The 21446-nt window shown below is 44.9% G+C and overlaps 1 protein-coding gene and 1 non-coding gene across 11 annotated transcripts; one reads left to right on the forward strand and one right to left on the reverse strand.

The window, feature by feature from the left end:
* Positions 1-851: 851 nt before the first annotated feature.
* Positions 852-923, reverse strand: trnaa-cgc (transfer RNA alanine (anticodon CGC)). The gene has a single exon. It is a non-coding gene; the product is annotated as a tRNA-Ala (tRNA).
* A 373-nt stretch (positions 924-1296) lies between these two features.
* nup98 (nucleoporin 98 and 96 precursor) lies at positions 1297-19023 on the forward strand. 10 transcript variants are annotated; one of them, XM_034077408.1, is made up of 20 exons: positions 1297-1444; positions 3198-3307; positions 5239-5334; positions 6872-7066; positions 8020-8207; positions 9102-9209; positions 9378-9564; positions 9899-10131; positions 10288-10428; positions 10629-10761; positions 10861-10953; positions 11129-11269; positions 13552-13685; positions 13863-14167; positions 14266-14446; positions 15693-15789; positions 15902-16015; positions 16823-16961; positions 17053-17230; positions 17336-19023. In XM_034077408.1, the coding sequence occupies exons 2-20, from the start codon at positions 3229-3231 to the stop codon at positions 17528-17530; spliced, it is 2937 nt and encodes a 978-aa protein (XP_033933299.1). In that variant the 5' UTR covers positions 1297-1444; positions 3198-3228; the 3' UTR covers positions 17531-19023. The 10 variants fall into 10 exon arrangements, with proteins under 10 accessions (XP_033933299.1, XP_033933301.1, XP_033933302.1 ...); XM_034077410.1 differs by having other exon boundaries at positions 14269-14446; XM_034077411.1 differs by having other exon boundaries at positions 11132-11269.
* Positions 19024-21446: the final 2423 nt, after the last annotated feature.

The following is a 21446-nucleotide window of genomic DNA, read 5'->3' on the forward strand; positions in this document are numbered from 1 at the left end:
TTCCATGGGAAGTTAAGCTGGGGAATTTTGGAAATATTCGATTCAAAATTAAACAAAAAACAGACTTTTAAAAAAATGATTTGTTTAATTGAAGAACGAAAACAGGAATGTTGAGTTAAATGTTACTCATCCCCCCAACCCCACTCATTAACAAATGAACAAAAATGCATCCCCATCCAAAAATCCCCACAAAGTCCCATTACACATGCACATCTTCCTTCAAGCGATCCTCTTCAACGGCTCTTCCTGGGCCTCATCAACATCACACTCTGAGTCTTCCTCTTCCTGTCCAGCCTGTTGAGGATGCTCTGTGTCCGGCTCAGAGAGACTTAGGTTTGCCCGAATGCCAAGTTCCCTATGAAGAGCCAACCTTCAATTTGGAAAATTCCCAGTTTATTCCCATGGAAAGTTTCAATCTTTGAAAATTCCCGGAATTTTGCAACCCAGTCTTGTGTGTCTCAGTGTCTCCCAGTGTCTTGTGTGTCTCTCAATGTTTCCTGTGTGTCTCTCAGTGTCTCCCAGTATCCTGTGTGTCTCTCAGTGTGTCCCTCAGTGTCTCCCAGTATCCTGTGTGTCTCCCAGTGTGTCTCTCAATGTTTCCTGTGTGTCTCTCACTCAGTGTATCCTGTGTATCTCTCAGTATCATGTGTCTCTCCCAGTGTGTCCTGTGTCTCCCAGTGTGTCTCCGAGTATGTCCTGTGTCTCCCAGTGTGTCTCCCAGTGTCCCCGAGGGTGTCCTGTGTCTCCAAGTGTGTTTGTGTGTCTCCCAGTATGTCTCCCAGTGTGTCCTGTGTGTCTCCCAGTGTGTCCTGTGTCTCCCAGTGTTTCCTGTGATGCTCCGGGTGAAAAAGTGGAGATGCCGGGGATTGAACCCGGGGCCTCATACATGCGAAGCATGCGCTCTACCACTGAGCTACATCCCCACGTGGTGCACAAACGGGGCCGGGAGACGCATTTTATATAACCCATGACTTATATAAATATATTTTGATTTCATCCTGATACTATATTTCGTTAATGTTACAGTTCATGTTTAAAAGGAGGAATTGAGTACAGGTGTTATTACTGAAATGTACATCCAAAACCCTCCTGCCTCCTGACCGGAAACGGACCTGTATGGGGTTTCATTCAGACAGTGAAAAAGGGGAGGACGGACCATGACATAATTAATAGACAAATAAATGAATGCATATATAAATGTTTGAATACATATATATATATATATCTATTATTTTAATTATTATCTATTTGTTGCCTCATTTTCACGTCCCTGCGTCATGACGTCAGACGTATGAAAGTGCGTAGTGACGCTCCTGAGTTTTCCCTCCTCGTTGACGAAGCTAAATGTTTAGCTAAAGATACTTTTATCTTCGTACATTTTGGACTCCAGAGCTCTAACATTACGGGAGAAAGGTCCACAAACAACCGAACATCGTTGTGAAAGGTAGATGTGTGTGAAAATAACGCCCGTTCTTTGTCTGTCTTTGCTTTTGTTTTGCTAACATGTAGCCGCGGAGCTAGTTAGCTAATGTTAGCTTGTCACGTAGCTTCTAACTGTCCGAAAAATAGTGACTTTAACGCATTAAAGTGAGTGTTTACTGATCTAAAAGAAGAAGATTCAAGTTACAATGTGACTTGTTGGTAGCTGGGTGTGTTAATAGATAAAGTAAGTTACGGTTAATCTATGGTGCTAGCTTGGTTTTTATTTTATTTTTTAAACTTTATTGACCAGTTATTCCAATACAGTCAGTAAAAGGTTCTTAAACATCGGAGTTTATTTCTTTAAAACTGATCTCATCACGAACAGAAAAGAGAGAACAACTAAAACACAACACAAGAGGCTTCTCAGGAATTAAGGTGTTCAGAAATGTGTACAATTATATTCAATTTTGCCTAATTTAATACATCGTTTGTATATTTTCCTGTCATTAAGAAAAACAATAAATACTGGGATTGGTTGTTTGTGTGTTTAAAACCTGACATTTGTGTAAAAATAACCACATTATTAACTCAAAATTCTGTCTTGTCAAACAGAAGGCCACATTTTAAATCACCATGTGTTAAAACCGGATTATTTAGCTCATCATAAATCAACCAATACTGGAAATCATCTCATAATATTTAAACTAAATTGTTAAAAGATGTTCATGGTGTTAGCTGACATGCTATCCTGGTTATGTCAGTGTTATCCCTCGCTGTGTGAAGAGTTTCGGTTTCTAACTGGTTTAATCTGGCTCTGACTGGTTAATTTAGTGCTTTTAAACTTGCATTATGGGATGCTGGGACTGCTGGTTAATGTTGATGTTTGGATTCACGGTTCTTACTAACAGAGACCCGGGTTTACTCCACGTGGAGCCGAGTCTCCCGAGTCCAAATGGGTCCTTCATTTCAACAGGGTTGTGTTCAAATACACACCCGATTGAGAGACCGGGATGTGGTGGAAAGCACGTGTAATTGTACTGCCTTACACTACACATGACCCTTTGACTTCTGTTTAAATGAACACCTGATTGAGTGACCCGTATGTGGTGGAAAGCATGTACTGCCTTTATAAGATAAGAAGTACTTAATTGATCCCGATGGTAAAGACAAGGCATTGCACATAAGATAAATGAAAAGACTAGAAATAAACAATCCAACATTTAACATCTCAAATAGCATTAATTGTGCAAGAAATTGATTATTAAACATTAGATTTAATATACATGTAAAATGTACAGCGGGAGGTTAAGTCCAGTAAATTATATTACACATTACCCCTTGACTTCTGTTGACACCTGATCGAGTGAGAGATGTGGTGGAAAGTAAATGTAATGCTACTACTGCCTTAAACTACGTCTCCATGAAATGCCAGAGGTATTGAACAGGTGCTACGTACTGTATGTAAGACCACCTTGTTATATAGCAGAGTGGTGTTTACTTTGCGCATGGAGGTGGTGTGGAAGTGATCAGTTCTCTTTACTGAAGGGCGAAGAGCTATGCTAATAATAATACATTTGATTTAAGGCGCCTTTCATGAAACCCAAGCACACGGTACAATTAGTTAAATATTCGAAGAGGCAACAGAACATGATAAAAACACACACGCCATCATGGAGAAGACGGTTAAAGTGGACACACACGATGGGGGGGTCTGCGGGGGGTGTGATGGCCACCGGGAGGAAAGACCTCAACATGTTGCGTTTCTCTCCTCACAGACGACCTATGCGGGCCTGCTAGCAGGACAAGATGTTCAACAAGTCTTTTGGTACTCCCTTCGGGGGAGGGACGGGGGGCTTCGGCGCCGCTTCCACCTTCGGACAGCAAAGTGAGTTTTGTTTATTTACTTTAAAGGAAATCTCTGGGATTCAAACCCCCCCCCCCCCCCCCTCAGCTCAGAGAGGGTCCACGTTGTGGGTAGGGCTGCGTCATCATCCAAACACTTTGACTGATTTGATGGACTCTTACGGACCTAAATATCCTGATCCCCCCCCCCCCCCCCCTTCATGGCACCTAACAAGCAACTTGTGTCCCCTCTTCTCCATGTCTCTTCTACATCAACATGTGTCCCCTCTTCTCCATGTCTCTTCTACATCAACACGTGTCCCCTCTTCTTCATGTCTCTTCTACATCAACATGTCCCCTCTTCTTCATGTCTCTTCTACATCAACATGTCCCCTCTTCTTCATGTCTCTTCTACATCAACACGTGTCCCCTCTTCTTCATGTCTCTTCTACATCAACATGTGTCCCCTCTTCTTCATGTCTCTTCTACATCAACATGTGTCCCCTCTTCTCCATGTCTCTTCTACATCAACATGTGTCCCCTCTTCTTCGTGTCTCTTCTACATCACCATGTGTCCCCTCTTCTTCATGTCTCTTCTACATCAACATGTGTCCCCTCTTTTCCATGTCTCTTCTACATCAACATGTCCCCTCTTCTTCATGTCTCTTCTACATCAACACGTGTCCCCTCTTCTTCATGTCTCTTCTACATCAACATGTGTCCCCTCTTCTCCATGTCTCTTCTACATCAACACGTGTCCCCTCTTCTTCATGTCTCTTCTACATCAACATGTGTCCCCTCTTCTTCATGTCTCTTCTACATCAACATGTGTCCCCTCTTCTTCATGTCTCTTCTACATCAACACGTGTCCCCTCTTCTCCATGTCTCTTCTACATCAACATGTGTCCCCTCTTCTCCATGTCTCTTCTACATCAACATGTGTCCCCTCTTCTCCATGTCTCTTCTACATCAACATGTGTCCCCTCTTCTTCATGTCTCTTCTACATCAACATGTGTCCCCTCTTCTTCATGTCTCTTCTACATCAACACGTGTCCCCCTCTTCTCCATGTCTCTTCTACATCAACATGTGTCCCCTCTTCTCCATGTCTCTTCTACATCAACATGTGTCCCCTCTTCTCCATGTCTCTTCTACATCAACATGTGTCCCCTCTTCTTCATGTCTCTTCTACATCAACACGTGTCCCCTCTTCTCCATGTCTCTTCTACATCAACATGTGTCCCCTCTTTTCCATGTCTCTTCTACATCAACATGTGTCCCCTCTTCTTCATGTCTCTTCTACATCAACACGTGTCCCCTCTTCTTCATGTCTCTTCTACATCAACATGTGTCTCCTCTTCTTCATGTCTCTTCTACATCAACATGTGTCCCCTCTTCTTCATGTCTCTTCTACATCAACATGTGTCCCCTCTTCTTCATGTCTCTTCTACATCAACATGTGTCCCCTCTTCTCCATGTCTCCTCTACATCAACATGTGTCCCCTCTGTGGAAAGAGACTCTGAAAGTTTCAGGAACAAAGATTTTCTCTCTTTTTGATCCATTTCTATAAAAACCTGTCTCAAAAAGAGCTGATCAGATTTCGGCCACTTTATGATGTCATAACGATGTGTTGTCTTGGTAACCATTAGCCAATCGGCACCAAGGTACCCCCCCCCCCCCCTGTCACATGAATCTCCTCTAGAGGGGCGTGGGGAGGGGCTCCTTGTTTTCATCTCTAACAGACAGAGAATCAGCACTTTGGAAACAGGGCTGAAACAGAGGGGATTGTGGGTAATGCTGCAATGACCCGTTTGGTGTTTCAGCCAATCAGAGACAGGCTCTGGATATACCTGAGACCTGGGAGATACTGATGAAAGTAGGGACCTTTAAAGAGCAGCCATTGTGATGCAGTCTGAGACGGAGAGTTCTCCTGAGGCTACAGAGGTGAATTCAAAGCATGATATCGTCCTGCAGACGCGGGTTTTGGGACGACGGGAGGCTTTGGGACGTCAGCGTTCGGGGCGGCCGCCAACACTGGAGGACTGTTCGGTCCCGCTCAGGCTAAACCTGGTTTGTCAGATCTTGTCTCATTCGAAAAAAAGAACCAATCAGACGTTTGTATTGTTTGGCTGTTCATTGTCGCGCTGACCGAGTTTTCATGCACACCATTTTAGCGTGGTCCGAATGTCCTTTTTTACATTTTGAATAGTTTGAGGTTCAAATTTCACCCGAATTCTTTTCTTGCTTAATCCTTTAGAAGTCCTCGATCTTGAACTAATGTAATGGAAATGTTGTTTTTGAGGCTAAACAACCGCTAACATTGATTGAAAGCTAATATTTGGTTAAATAAAAACGTATTTTGTCAATAAAACAAACTGGAGTTGGATACGTTTCGCTCGTACGCAGCTACCACTGAAATCTAATTCAAGCCTTCGTGTGATATCAGTGAAGCCTCTTCTTCATCTGACCCTGTGCGCTGCGTTGAGCCACGATCAGCAGCAAAGCATGTGGATAAAAAAAGCTGCATTTCAACCGTCGGCACAGCCCTTCTACAAACGGTCTGAATCATCATATCTTTATTTAATCAAGCAACAAGTAGTTAGTGAAATAGCAGGGCCATTATATTCATGCAAGCTCGCCTCAGTGTAGCAGAGCAGCTAGCTCTTCCAGATGTCTGAATGGAGAGCCGCAGGGACGCGTCCTGAACCCAGGAGTGAGTCAGCATGTCTCCACTACCTGTCCCGTGGTCTCTGAGCCAATGGGATCTCTCCATAGGGTTTAGGAAGATAGCTGGAACTAAGGTCTGAGGTTGAGACGCGTTGAAGAGACGGGTCACGTGTTGTTCTAGGACATTAAACCATCAGCTGTCATTTCTCATGAGTACATTTCCCCACAGGCCAACAACAGCTAAAACAAAACTATTCCCCTCAAAGAGAAAACCAAACATGGCCTGCTGTCGTGAGAGGAAGTGTAGAAGGAAGCATTGAACTCAGCGTGCTGCTGAGATGCTAGTTCAGACACTTGGCCTCTCCTCTCGGGTGAAGGTCATCAATGTGTGGGCTCAGGCTCTGAGCGGAGGAGACCCTCAGGATGGAGGGAAGGTGCAATATACCGGAGGGCCAGATCTAATGGGAATTAGAAATTATCCTGCGGGCCGAAAGTAAATCCACCACGGCCCTGATTTGGCCCCCGGGCCTCGAGTTTGACACGTGTGGTTTAGAACCTGTGTGTTTGAATCTGAAGTTGACGTGGAAGTCGCGCTGCTGGACTCGGCTGTAGTTGCTATAGCATCACGTTAGCATTTTGCTTCAGGACATTAGATTTACGATTAGAAAATTATAAAAGTAGGGAAGACACGTGGAGACTATCGGGCTGAACAAAACGTGATCCGTCTCTTGAATGCGTCTCAACCACAGACCTGATTTCCAGCTATGGAGAGATCTCATGGCTTTTTTGTCGAGGGACCGGGAAGGAGTTTACCTCCGGGTTTTAGCACGCGTCGCGGCGGCTCTCGATAGCAGCTAGCTCTTCCAGACGTCTGAACAGCAGCCTCTCCGTCCAGATGTCTAAATAACAGCTGTTCCCTGATGTGTCTCTCCCCCCCAAGCAGGTGGTCTTTTTGGAGCTAGCACCTTCAGCCAGCCTCCGGCCTCCTCCGCCGCCACGGGCTTCGGGTTCGGAGCAGCGGCCGCCGGCGGCACCGCCACGAGCCTGTTCGGAAACACCGCCACAGGGACCACCGGAGGACTCTTCTCTCAGCCGAGCAATGCCTTCGGAGCCAGCAAACCTACCTCGTTCGGAAGTGAGAACACCCTCAACGCACCTTTTACTGGGTCTCAGGAGCTCGGGACATTTACAGCAGAAGTGAAGATAGAGAGAATATAGACTTAAAGTGAATAAATGAATTAGGGTTACGGTGAGTAAGGTAAGACGGGCCTTAATGGATCCCTGTAGGGAACATGGTGTTCCAGGTCCAGTGTGCTCAACTTTAAAACACGAATACTTAAAAATATTATATCAAATATAAATAATACTGACTGTTATTTAGGAGTTTATTCTCAACGGCGCATTAGGGGACATCGCCGGCACAGAGAGGCGAAGTCCCCCCCTTCCGGTGAGCTCCATGGGACCTTACTTCGGAAAAATCATGTATTGAAGTCGATGCAGAGAGAAAGATTATCCTTCGATCCCGTTTGAATTGTGTCACGAGTTACACGCACGATGTTTGTCGATCTTAAAAAACATTTCCGTGTCAAAAAAGTCACAGTTTGTCGTAAAACTGTTGAAATATAAGACTATGAAAAATACGCAACTAGAAAGACTACGAGTCCCGGTCCCGCATGCTGGCTCTCAGGAAGGGACTTTTGTGTGTGTGTGTGTGTGTGTGTGTGTGTGTGTGTGTGTGTGTGTGTGTGTGTGTGTGTGTGTGACCTCTAGGGAATCTGTCTCATTCTGTAAGAAAGCAGTGTCTTGTAATCTTTCTCTTATTGACTTCAATACAAAATTTACTTCAATACAAACTTGGCTTGAGGTCTGGATGGGGCCTCGCCTCTCTGTGAAAGTGTAGAAGAGAGAGTCAGGAGAGGCACACACACTTCCTAACAGAGCCCTAACTCACAAGGCAAGCGTTCCCATGCTTGATCTCTGTCAGGTTGGTACTAACGATGGCTGATCCATCGCCGCAGTCGTTTCTCTCTGCTCAGCCAGCTGTCGTTGTGATTTGTCTATCTTATGAAACTACTGAACGCTCTGAAGAAGTCTCCCTCCCATCGTGTCCTCCAGGCTTCGGGACCAGCGCCGCCAGCGGAGGGCTGTTCGGGTCCACAGCCGCCGCCGCCGCCTCCAATCCCTTCGGAGGGAGCGCCGTGTCCTCTCTGTTCGGGGGGGCGGGCTTCACGGCCGCTCAGCAGCAGCAGCAGCCGGGAACCACCGTCAAGTTCAACGTGAGTCCCTCGGAGTGTCGATAACGTTTATCTGAGTAGCTTCATTTTTCCCACAGAGGGGACACGTGCAAAAGATCCTAAATATAATTGTGTAAAGAAGTTAACGTCAAAAGTCAACTTTATTGTCAATCTTCCAGTTTGTGTTCAGACAGAGAGATACTGTTTCCCACAACCCCCAATACAATAACAAAGATATATAAAAATTTAACGCATGACGTGACAAAAGTTTTCCAAACCGTGGCTGCTGAAATCAGTCTGACTAACTGCTGTCTCTGCAGTTTACTCCGCGAGTTGGCAGACTTTATTTTGCTTACCTTAACATCATGTCTCATGGTGGGGCTGAGCCAGTTCTTGGTATGGGTGCAGCCTACCCCAGCCATACCCTGGCGCTGCCACTGGTGGGACGTATGGGGCGGGCCGTTCTGTACATGCGTTTAATATTTTGACAGCACTAATATATACACAATCAAACACACATTTATACATGTGCAAACATTTAGACATAAATAAAAGCACAACAATCAATATATACAAAATAATGTATTTATTCAGGATGCCCCCAAGAACACAGAAATTATCAAAAATATATATCTGGGAAATTGTGCAAAATATCTTAAATATAATAATGTAAAGAAACCACCGTCAAGTTCAACGCGTGTACCGTGTATCAGGATGCCCTGGCATGACGGCATCACTGCCCCCTGTGGTGACTGCCAGGACACAGAAGCTATGGGAAACATATCTGGGACATGTTCTTCAGGTGTGATCAAACGGGTTGAGGAAATATGAAATTATGTTTAAAAATAATTCATGTGTGGAAAATATTCACTTTTTTTAATATCTATATTTTTTTAATATCTATATTTGCACATTTTAAAATTGTCTTCCCTCCAGCCTCCGACAGGAACTGACACGATGGTGAAGGCCGGCGTGACGACGAGCATCAACACCAAGCACCAGTGCATCACGGCCATGAAGGAGTACGAGAACAAATCCCTGGAGGTAACAACAACAACAACAAGTAAACACAGCAGAAACATGAAATGCAAACGGGGCAATGCACAGTAAATAAAGTAGAGTTATGACTGTCGTACGAAGACGTTCGGCTTGAAAGCTTTCTCTGCAGGTGAGGGAAAGGTTAGTGATGGGTCTGTGCTTCCTCTCCTGCAGGAGCTGCGCTTCGAGGACTACTCGGCGGGCAGGAAGGGACCCAGCAACCCGATGGCAGCGCCGACGGGCGGTTTGTTCGGGACGCCGGCCGCCGCCGCGCCCAGCGCCGCCACCGGGCTGTTCGGAGCCGCCGCCGCCAACACGAACTTCTCCTTCGGACAGAACAAGAGCACCTTCGGGGCCACACGTAAGAGAGGGGGCGGGGTTATCCGTATATTTACACACACACACACACACACACACACTGCTGTAAACCTTTACGAGTGACTCAGAACATCCGTGAAAAAGCTTTGTTGTAGACGAAGAAAGACGTTCCAAAGGAAGGGGTACTTTGCCCCCACATATTGAGCTCTAAGCCCCCTCTTAAAATAACGTTGGCCTAAAAGTTGGCGGCAAACGTTCGAGGCCTTTTCCTCAGAATCGTGTCCTCGTGTCACGTGAAGTATTTAGCTGAGTATTCGGAGGAGAAACACGATAAGGATGTCTTTGGAAAGCTATGAAACACTGTGTCCTCTCTGCAGCGGCTGCCGGGGGGTTCGGAGCGACGGCCGGCGGTCTGTTCGGGCAGCAGCAGCAGCAGGCGGCGCAGCAGCAACAACAACAACAACAACAACAGCAGCAGCAGCAGCAGGCGCAGCAGGCGGCAGCGGCCAGTAGCCTCTTCAAACCCTTCGGAGCGACCACCACCACCCAGAGCTCCGGATTCTCCTTCGGGAACACCAACACCATGGGCCAGGCCAACACCAGCAGCATCGTGAGTGTTGACCTGCAAGCATCTCAATTATCACACCATGTGAAGCGAAGCCGTGTGCTTCCTTCGACTTCCAGTGATTAGTCAGATCCCAAAGTGATGCGCAAGCTGAGGGATATCACCTCTGTTCTGGTTCTGACCCCCCCCCCCCGTCCTCAGGGTCTCTTTGGGAACACGGCGGCTCCTCAGCCCACCGGCTTGTTCGGCGCCGCTCAGCCCAGCGCCGCGGCCACCGGCTTCGGGGCGGCCACCGGACTCTTCGGACAAACCAACACCGGGTTCGGGAACGTCGGCACACAGGTACACACACATTCTCTCAAACACATTCTCTCTCACACACACACACACACACACACACACACACGATGATTGAAACACCAACACACCGAAACAATACATTACTAACCCATTAACGTGTGTGTGTTAACGTTACTGTGTGTGTGTGTGTGTGTGTGTGTGTGTGTGTGTGTGTGTGTGTGTGTGTGTGTGTGTGTGAGCAGAGTTTATTTGGTAATAAGACGGCAGGGTTCGGGGCCACCACCACCAGCGCTCCGTCCTTCGGCACCGGCACCGGGCTGTTCGGAAACAAGCCAGCTCTCACACTGGGGGCGGGAACCAACACCTCCACCTTCGGTCAGTCTACTGGAGACGGGGGGGGGGGGGCGCAGGGGGGGGGGGATACATTATCAGAGTGGCATTATTAACTCATCTCTGATGTTTGGGTTTCTGCAGGGTTCGGTGCCAACCCGGCTGCTGGGGGTCTGTTTGGGAGCAAGCCGGCCACCGGAGGACTGGGAGCTGCTCTGGGAACCAGCTTCGGAGCAGGTACATCCCAGAATGCACAGCCATGAGCCCAGGCAGATTCATACTCTCATGTTGTCAGGTTTTAGGACTGAGATAAAGCTCCTCACTCATATACTAATAAAGTGTGTGTGTGTGTGTGTGTGTGTGTGTGTGTGTGTGTGTGTGTGTGTGTGTGTGTGTGTGTGTGTGTGTGCAGCAGTGCCAGGACAGACGTCTCTGTTCGGGAACACTCAGGGTAAACTGGGCACCACTCTGGGAACGATGGGAGCGTTCGGAGCGTCGGCGTTCAACACCGGAGCGACTTCGATGGGCTTCGGAGCGCCGCAGCAGGCCGTCGGTGAGTTCAGATCAGAGTGAAATTCAGCCCGACAGGCAGAGGTGGAAGAAGTGGAGTACAAATACTTTGTTACTGTACTAAAGTACATGTTTCTGGTATCAGTACTTTACTCCACTACTTATGTTTCTGACCACTTGACTTCTTACATGTTGAACTCAAATACCTGTACTTTCTACTTCTCACATGTTGAACACAAATACCTGTACTTTCTACTTCTCACATGTTGAACTCAAATACCCGTACTTTCTACTTCTCTCATGTTGAACTCAAATACCTGTACTTTCTACTTCTTACATGTTGAACACAAATACCTGTACTTTCTACTTCTCACATGTTGAACTCAAATACCTGTACTTTCTACTTCTTACATGTTGAACTCAAATACCTGTACTTTCTACTTCTCTCATGTTGAACTCAAATACCTGTACTTTCTACTTCTTACATGTTGAACACAAATACCTGTACTTTCTACTTCTCACATGTTGAACTCAAATACCTGTACTTTCTACTTCTTACATGTTGAACACAAATACCTGTACTTTCTACTTCTTACATGTTGAACCCAAATACCTGTACTTTCTACTTCTTACATGTTGAACACAAATACCTGTACTTTCTACTTCTTTCATGTTGAACACAAATACCTGTACTTTCTACTTCTTACATGTTGAACACAAATACCTGTACTTTCTACTTCTTTCATGTTGAACACAAATACCTGTACTTTCTACTTCTCTCATGTTGAACTCAAATACCCGTACTTTCTACTTCTCTCATGTTGAACTCAAATACCTGTACTTTCTACTTCTCACATGTTGAACCCAAATACCTGTACTTTCTATTTCTTACATGTTGAACACAAATACCTGTACTTTCTACTTCTTACATGTTGAACTCAAATACCTGTACTTTCTACTTCTCTCATGTTGAACTCAAATACCTGTACTTTCTACTTCTTACACTTTGAACTCAAATACCTGTACTTTCTACTTCTCACATGTTGAACTCAAATACCTGTACTTTCTACTTCTCTCATGTTGAACTCAAATACCTGTACTTTCTACTTCTCTCATGTTGAACTCAAATACCTGTACTTTCTATTTCTTACATGTTGAACACAAATACCTGTACTTTCTACTTCTTACATGTTGAACTCAAATACCTGTACTTTCTACTTCTCTCATGTTGAACTCAAATACCTGTACTTTCTACTTCTTACACTTTGAACTCAAATACCTGTACTTTCTACTTCTCTCATGTTGAACTCAAATACCTGTACTTTCTACTTCTCTCATGTTGAACTCAAATACCTGTACTTTCTACTTCTTACACTTTGAACTCAAATACCTGTACTTTCTACTTCTTACATGTTGAACTCAAATACCTGTACTTTCTACTTCTCTCATGTTGAACTCAAATACCTGTACTTTCTACTTCTTACACTTTGAACTCAAATACCTGTACTTTCTACTTCTTACATGTTGAACTCAAATACCTGTACTTTCTACTTCTTACATGTTGAACCCAAATACCTGTACTTTCTACTTCTCACATGTTGAACTCAAATACCTGTACTTTCTACTTCTCACATGTTGAACTCAAATACCTGTACTTTCTACTTCTTACATGTTGAACTCAAATACCTGTACTTTCTACTTCTCTCATGTTGAACTCAAATACCTGTACTTTCTACTTCTCTCATGTTGAACTCAAATACCTGTACTTTCTACTTCTTACATGTTGAACTCAAATACCTGTACTTTCTACTTCTTACATGTTGAACTCAAATACCTGTACTTTCTACTTCTTACATGTTGAACTCAAATACCTGTACTTTCTACTTCTCACATTTTCCAAACAGCTGGTTCCTTTAGTTTGGTGGCGTACACATTTCAAAGCCTCTTTACTTTGCCTTGAGTAAAGAAGTTTCGTCAGTACTTCTACTTTCACCAGAGTATTTTTAAACACGAGTATGTGTACTTCTACTCGAGTAAAGGGTGTGTACTTTTACCACCTCTGCCGACAGGAACGTCTCACTCAGGTTTTATTGTGCATGAGCTGCAGAGTAGAAATGGCAATGAAGTTCTTGTGACCCGAGCTCCTCCATCAAGGCAACGTGTATCATAAGGACAGTGCAAGAAGTCTATATGCATGTGAATGGAATACGATATGAAATTAAATGTACATTAAGACACGAACAGACGAATGCTTATCGAGGCACTTCACAGAGTTCCGGTTTAACAGCCTGTGGTATAAAACTGTTCTTTGTGTTTCCTCCTCAGCGCTGACGGACCCCAGCGGCGCGGCGGCCCAGCATGCATTGCTGCAGCAGCAGCTCAGTGTTCTGGCATATTCTCCGTACGGAGACTCTCCTCTGTTCAGAAACCCGCTGTCGGACCCCAAGAAGAAGGAGGAGGTGAGACTCACATGAACCACAAACGGAGACGGACAGAAATCTGATTTGCATCACATTTTGTCAGATTTTTTTATCAAACTTCAACTTATTTCTTTTTACTATTTTAAAACAAAAAGCAGATTTCCTGATCCCCAAACCCTTCGTGTATCTAACTCCACCTCCTCTGTGTCTTTCCAGCGTCTGAAACCGACCAATCCCACGGCCCAGAAGGCTCTGACCACGCCCACTCACTACAAGCTCACCCCCCGTCCGGCGACACGCGTCCGGCCCAAAGCTTTGGGTTCTTCGGGGGCTTCAAAGTCTCAGCTGTTCGACGGGCTGGACGACGACGAGCCGTCGCTCACAAACGGGGCGTTCGTTCCCCGGAAGAGCATCAAGAAGCTGGTCCTGAAGAACCTGAACAGCAGTCAGTACAGCAGCCCTCTGAGCAAGGAGATCGACGACCTGGCCTCGCCCCCCGAGTACCCTCACAACGGGCACAGGTACACACACACAATCCATCAGGAGCACCCTTTAAAGCTGGCTTTGACTTGGGCTCAGAAGTGTTGCTTTAACCTGGTTCTGACTCTCGTTCTGTCAGCAGCCATGTGGAGGACGAGGAGGAGATGGCGGGCCTCAGCAGTCGAACAGAAGAGGATCCAGAAGTGTCTCAGTTCTACGTGAACCCGATCTCTAAGCCGGTCGCTTTCAGCCCCCCCGCGGTGCTGCAGGACACCATCAGCGAGCTCAACATGCACAAAGCCGCGCGCAACGGCCTGGAGGTGAGACGCGTTATGTCTGATTTATTGATCATTTTGAAAACTAAGATTTAGTTGGATTCATAATTTAAACTTTGTCTGATTTTTACTTAAACTTTTTCAGATGTTTTATTGTATTTCGTCCCAAATTTCTTCTGTTTTCCAGGTTTTCTTACGGTCATTAAAAACCTGGAAAAGTCATGGAAAACAATATTTTTCCCAAAGTTTTGGAAATGTAATGATATAATTTATATTTGAGCTAATCGCCGAAATAGTAATACTATAATGATAATAAATACTGTATCGTAATGAAACGTAAAGTGGCTTTTAACTGACGAGGTGTTTCGCTGGTGAGAGATTTGAGTTGCTTTAGCGTTTAGAAGCTAGTTAGCCTATTGGGTTTCTTTCAGATGGGCACAACATGTAGCAGACCTTATTTCCTGTTCCATGTTCAAATAAACCTTTTTCAGTGGTTATTTTTTTGGTCATGGAAAATTAGGTAAAGGTCCCGGAGAAGTGAAAAAGTGTATGAACCCTGATATTCTGTCTTTTTATTTTTACATTTTGTTAATTTTTCCCTTGATTTTGCCAGATTTTTACTCGCATTGCGTCTGGTTTTTTAAATTAAATTTCATCTGTTTTTTAAATTTCGTCTGGTTTTTTAAATTAAATTTCGTCTTTTTTAAATTTCGTCTGGTTTTTTTAATTAAATTTCGTCTGTTTTTTAAATTTCGTCCGGTTTTTTAAATTACATTTCGTCCGGTTTTTTAAATTACATTTCGTCTGGTTTTTTAAATTACATTTCGTCCGGTTTTTTAAATTACATTTCGTCTGGTTTTTTAAATTACATTTCGTCTGGTTTTTTAAATTACATTTCGTCTGTTTTTTAAATTTCGTCTGGTTTTAAATTAAATTTCGTCCGGTTTTTTAAATTACATTTCGTCTGGTTTTTTAAATTAAATTTCGTCTGGTTTTTTAAATTAAATTTCGTCTGGTTTTTTTAATTAAATTTCGTCTGGTTTTTTAAATTACATTTCGACTGTTTTTTTAAATAAAATTTCGTCTGGTTTTTTAAATTACATTTCGACTGTTTTTTAAAATTACATTTCGTCTGGTTTTTTAAATTACATTTCGACTGTTTTTTTAAATTACATTTCGACTGGTTTTTTAAATTACATTTCGTCTGGTTTCAACTCACACTTTGTCAGAATTGTACTCCACTTTTTACTCACCTTTCTCTCATTTCGTCTGATTCTCTGCATGTTTCCAGGTGAGCAGCGATGATATCTCAGCGTCTCTGTGTGAGGAGTCTCTGCAGGAGGAACAAGAGGAAGAGCAGCTCGAGCAGCAGCCTCCTCACCCGGCAGGTCAGACACTAAACTATATAGTCCTTAAAGACCCCTCAGTGTCCTGTACGGCACTGAGGGGTCTGTCACAGTAACATGGAGAGGATTAACAAATCAAGCATGCTCCCAACAGGCATCGTTCTGAACCGCGTTGGTTACTACACCATCCCCTCCATGGAGGACCTGGCTGAGATGGTGGATGGAAACGGAGACTGCTTGGTGGAGAACTTCACCGTGGGAAGGAAAGGTAAATGTCTTCCACCTTTGATTACCTCTTTATTTTCATTTCTTCACAAACATAGGAGCAACACAGACCTATGCGTTGAAACGAAAAATCAGGGCTCTTATCTCTTTAACAGTCATTCAGCAATCCTCCTATTGTAAGCTCAACTAATCCCACCATCCCTTCCACCTCTTTCCACTCTGTGGTCTCAGTGCACATGTCCTATCTCATGAATCACGTCCATCCACTCTCCCTCCGTGGGAAGCTCTTGGCTCGGCCACTTCCTCGTTGTAGATGTTTTGGTTGCCACCCTTAAAATGTACTTGTTGTCATTATTAGATGAGGTTCCTTTATTGTAGCAACATTCCAAACATTCCCGATGGTGCTATCAAGCATAACGGACAGGATCAGTATCATTTTGACGATACAAGCTAAAAACGGTTAATATATAAAGGGACTATAAATTGGACCAATGATACATTGATCAGTACGTTTACAAAACAATACAACATTACCCCGGGTTCCTGCGGGGGCTCAACAAGTCTTAAATATGATCATCAGAATTTAAGGGCTTAAAAAGGCTTAAATATGATAATCAGAATTTAAGGGCTTAAAAAGTCTTAAATATGATAAAAATAAAAAGAAGAAAGGTCTTAAATATGATTTGGAAGGTCTTCAAAGTGATGGCGTTTGAAAGGTGCTTCTGTGCGATGGCGTCTAAATGTGTTTTGGGGGAAATGTCCGGGCTGCAAAGTAACCAGCACGGTGAGAGCCTTTAATATTATCTTAAAGAGGAAAAATGTATATTAAGAACTCCTTGCTCGCCCTCAGGCTACGGCTCCATCTTCTTCCCCGGAGAGGTGAACGCTGCGGGGCTGAACCTGGACGACATCGTGCACTTCAGACGCAAAGAGGTCATCGTTTACCCCGACGACAAGAACAAGCCCGCGGAGGGGGAGGGGCTTAACAGGTGAGAGGCGCGGTCTATCTGAACTGTTCATCCACTTCCTGTCACCACCCGTCTCCCTCTGACCCTGTATGTGTTCTCCGTTTCCCCTCAGGAAGGCGGAGGTGACTCTGGACGGCGTCTGGCCCAACGATAAGACGTCGTGCGCTCAGATCCGCAGCCCGGAGCGTCTGGCGGAGATGAACTACGAGGGCCGGCTGGAGAAGGCCTCGCGCAGGCAGGGGGCCCGCTTCCTGGAGTACAGGACGGAGACCGGCTCCTGGGTGTTCGAGGTCAGAGACCCTCAGTCAGAGAGAAGGCTTTCATTGCCATACGTACAGAGCTACAGACCTTTTTAAAGCCTCGTGTTTATCATTACTAATTTAAATCTCCCTCAGGTCGCCCACTTCTCAAAGTACGGCCTGCAGGACTCTGACGAAGAGGAGGAAGTGCCGCTCAAATCTGACCCCAAGAAGCTGAAGACGATGTCACTTCCTACCTCGCGTCTGCAGAAGCTGCTCCCCCCCGCCCAGCAGCAGGTAGAGCAGCCTGCCTTCATCACTCACCACCACCATCATCCTCATCATCACTGACCCACCAAGCTTTAAAGGAGCATTTCTTATTTTTTTTTTTGCATTTTAAGAAAATATTCATCAAGTATAACAAAATGACCACATCTACGTATATAGATAGATTAACTACATACAAGTTGACAAATCCTTTTATTTTAAAAAACCCTTCACACTGCAGCTTTAAAGGAGCCTTTCACTTGTAATCTGCTGCGCTTTTATTTTGAAAAACCTCTTCACACTGCAGCTTTAGAGGAGCCTTTCACTCGTAATCTGCTGCGCTTTTATTTTGAAAAACCTCTTCACACTGCAGCTTTAAAGGAGCCTTTCACTCGTAATCTACCGTGCTTTTATTTTGAAAAACCTCTTCACACTGCAGCTTTAAAGGAGCCTTTCACTCGTAATCTGCCATGCTTTTATTTTGAAAAACCCCTTCACACTTCAGCTTTAAAGGAGCCTTTCACTCGTAATCTGCCCTGCTTTTATTTTGAAAAACCCCTTTACACTGCAGCTTTAAAGGAGCCTTTCACTCGTAATCTGCTGCGCTTTTATTTTGAAAAACCTCTTCACACTGCAGCTTTAAAGGAGCCTTTCACTCGTAATCTGCTGCGCTTTTATTTTGAAAAACCCCTTCACACTGCAGCTTTAAAGGAGCCTTTCACTTGTAATCTGCCCTGCTTTTATTTTGAAAAACCCCTTCACACTGCAGCTTTAAAGGAGCCTTTCACTCGTAATTTGCCCTGCTTTTATTTTGAAAAACCTCTTCACACTGCAGCTTTAAAGGAGCCTTTCACTCGTAATCTGCCGTGCTTTTATTTTGAAAAACCTCTTCACACTGCAGCTTTAAAGGAGCCTTTCACTCGTCATCTGCTGCGCTTTTATTTTGAAAAACCCCTTCACACCGCAGCTTTAAAGGAGCCTTTCACTCGTAATCTGCCCTGCTTTTATTTTGAAAAACCCCTTCACACTGCAGCTTTAAAGGAGCCTTTCACTCGTAATCTGCCGTGCTTTTATTTTGAAAAACCCCTTCACACTGCAGCTTTAAAGGAGCCTTTCTTTCATAGCTAAAATGAGAAATAAGATTATCGAGTGCTTTTAACAGCAGATAAAGTGCAGAGAATAGACCACACGTTAATAATAACGAATAGCACATCATGGTAATAGCAGTATATGTTTTGAAGTGACCGTATACTAGAGGTAGAAGGTACTGTTCACAGATTGTAAATAAATTGAAAGAAAAATGAAGTCCATCAGCGTTTTTGTGACAGAGTTCACAGGATGAACTCTGTCACAAAAACAGGAGCAAGGTATTGGCTTTGCTCTTTAACCGGAGGAGAGACGTGTTGGGAAGCGTCTTAATGTTGTTACAGATGTAAATAACAACGAGAGACGTGTTTTTATCAGCTGTTTAGGTTTGTTGTTGTTTGTGTTCTGAAGTCAGATGTGTTCAGCACGTTGAGATGTGTGGTCCCAACAAACTGTACGAATGTTCATGAAAATAAAGTAATGGAGTTTAATCTTTGGTGTGTGGCGTTTGTCCCGGAGATATTATAGTTTATTACTCGGGGTTCCCGCGGAGTCGTACTTTTGATAATCTGAATTTAAGGTCTTCAGCGTGATTGGTTAGGTCACGGTTCGGTTCGGTACGTTTTCGGTACAGCAGAAAAAATTATCACAAAACTTAACATATTTTTTTAAAATTATTATTAAACTGTGAATAATGTATTCACTCAAATAAATACAAAATATAATAAAATAAACATTAAGGTGCAGCTTTTCGATGAACTGAAATAATCTGTATTTGAACTGTACTGTACTAGCACCTAAGCAGCCAGCTTGACATTAGGACTTGCTTGTCATTGTATTTTCATGTTGTCTAAAGAAAGATGAACTCGTCCACATGGCTTGCCGAAAGGGCAGATCTGCTGGCACTAACAATGTCTCCTGCCGTGGAGAACACCCTCTCGCTAGGGACAGAGGTAGCAGACACAGCCAGGTAGCGCTTTGCTACCATGGCAACATAAGGATATTTGCCGTTTGTAATAGCTTTGGCTCGGTCTGAACTCTCTGCGAGCGGTGGAGGCTTAAATGCTAGCGGGAGTTGGGTTTGCACTTCAGTCTTTTGGTGCCGGTGATATTCACGTTCGGGCGATGCCTTTTCAAATGAGTGTGCAGGTTTGATGTGTTGCCAGCCGCGTAACCAATGTTAGTTGATCAATGCCGACAAACAGCTTTGGTTTGGTCCACCTGTCTTTGTCCGTCATCCTTGTTCGTAACTGCGAAACCAAAATGTTCCCAAACCGGAGACTTCAATGATGCTGGAGGATTTTCGAGCTCAACTTTATCTGCGTTCGCCATTTCGACAGTTCCTCAAATTACTGATTACATTTGAACGCATCCCTCTGACCAGCTCGTCCAATGAAATGACTTGCTCGCTCTATGACGCGTTGATCACAATGGGTGCAAATCACTCTGAATGCTGCGACGCAGCACCTGAGAATGCTTCCAAGAAGTTGTTCACGTTCTCAATTTTTTACGTTTAAAGTTATATGCGTTCGGTACACACGTGTACCGAACCGAAGGGCCCGTACCGAATAACTTCGGTACGGGTACGTGTACCGTTACACCCCTACCAGCTGGTAACCTAGCAACCAAGCTTCAGCTAGCGGCAGTCAGGAACTCGGGTATCTTCGAATCTACTTACGAATAAATACGGGGAAGTTCTCACTGTTCTGTATATCGCCAATAAAGCGATCGCATGTGTGACGGAGAGGGGGGGGGAGTCGGTGTGTAGCAGGCTGCTGGCTTCCTCCAAGCTTACAGTGAAACAAGCTGCTGGTGAGACCAATGGCCATTTACAATTATTACTACTATTATTAGCATTAGTATTTTGGTTGAAACTCATCCAGGCAAAAAAAAGAAAAACATAAATTATAATAAAAATATATAAATAAAATCGAATTTTAAAAATAATTTAAGATTATGGAGACTGCAACGAATATTCGAGTAATCTCTGGCATCCCTGGAAGGTAGTTCCCTTCAGAAACACTTGTTTACTCCATGGATGCTCTCAACGTCCCGATGGCAATGAATATCTGAAGTGCTTTGAAGCCGTGGCGCTGTGGAAAGCTCGACCAATCATCTGAGCCGGCAGAAGTAACTGGACGGCCTGCCTGCCTGCCAGCCTTCCATCGGGGCACACACTGATCTCGGCCCTCATTGGTCATGTGTGCGTTGGGGGAGGGGCTCTGTGAGGAAGGGGCTCTGTGAGGGAGGGGCTCTGTGAGGGAGGGGCTCTGTGAGGGAGGGGCTCTGTGAGGGAGGGGCTCTGTGAGGAAGGGGCTCTGTGAGGGAGGGGCTCTGTGAGGGAGGGGCTCTGTGAGGGAGGGGCTCCGTGAGGGAGGGGCTGTGTGAGGGAGGGGCTGTGTGAGGGAGGGGCTCCGTGAGGGAGGGGCTCTGTGAGGAAGGGGCTCCGTGAGGGAGGGGCTGTGTGAGGGAGGGGCTCTGTGAGGGAGGGGCTCTGTGAGGGAGGGGCTCCGTGAGGGAGGGGCTCTGTGAGGAAGGGGCTCCGTCCTTACGGCCCGTCCACACTACAGCTTCAAAAAAAGCTTGGAGCTGGGCGCGTCTGAGGCTCGACCAACAACCAATCACACGAATCTCCCGCCCCTGACACACAAGCAGCGGTTTGATTGGCTAGAGCTTGTACTGGCATTTGATTGGCTGGCGCTGGCTACTCCGGAGACGGACCGCTCTGCTACCCACAATTCAGTTGGGTGAAAAGTGAGGCAAAGTGACGTCACCCCATTCAAAGCGAATGGGCAGACGCGTTGGAAACCGTTTTTGATGCGGTCGAAGCCGTAGTGTGGACGGGCCGTTACCCTCCATGACGATGATGATGATGATGATGATGATGATGATGATGATGATGATGATGATGATG

The sequence above is a fragment of the Pseudochaenichthys georgianus genome, unplaced genomic scaffold (assembly GCF_902827115.2).
Source record: "Pseudochaenichthys georgianus unplaced genomic scaffold, fPseGeo1.2 scaffold_1567_arrow_ctg1, whole genome shotgun sequence".
Classification (NCBI taxonomy): domain Eukaryota; kingdom Metazoa; phylum Chordata; class Actinopteri; order Perciformes; family Channichthyidae; genus Pseudochaenichthys; species Pseudochaenichthys georgianus.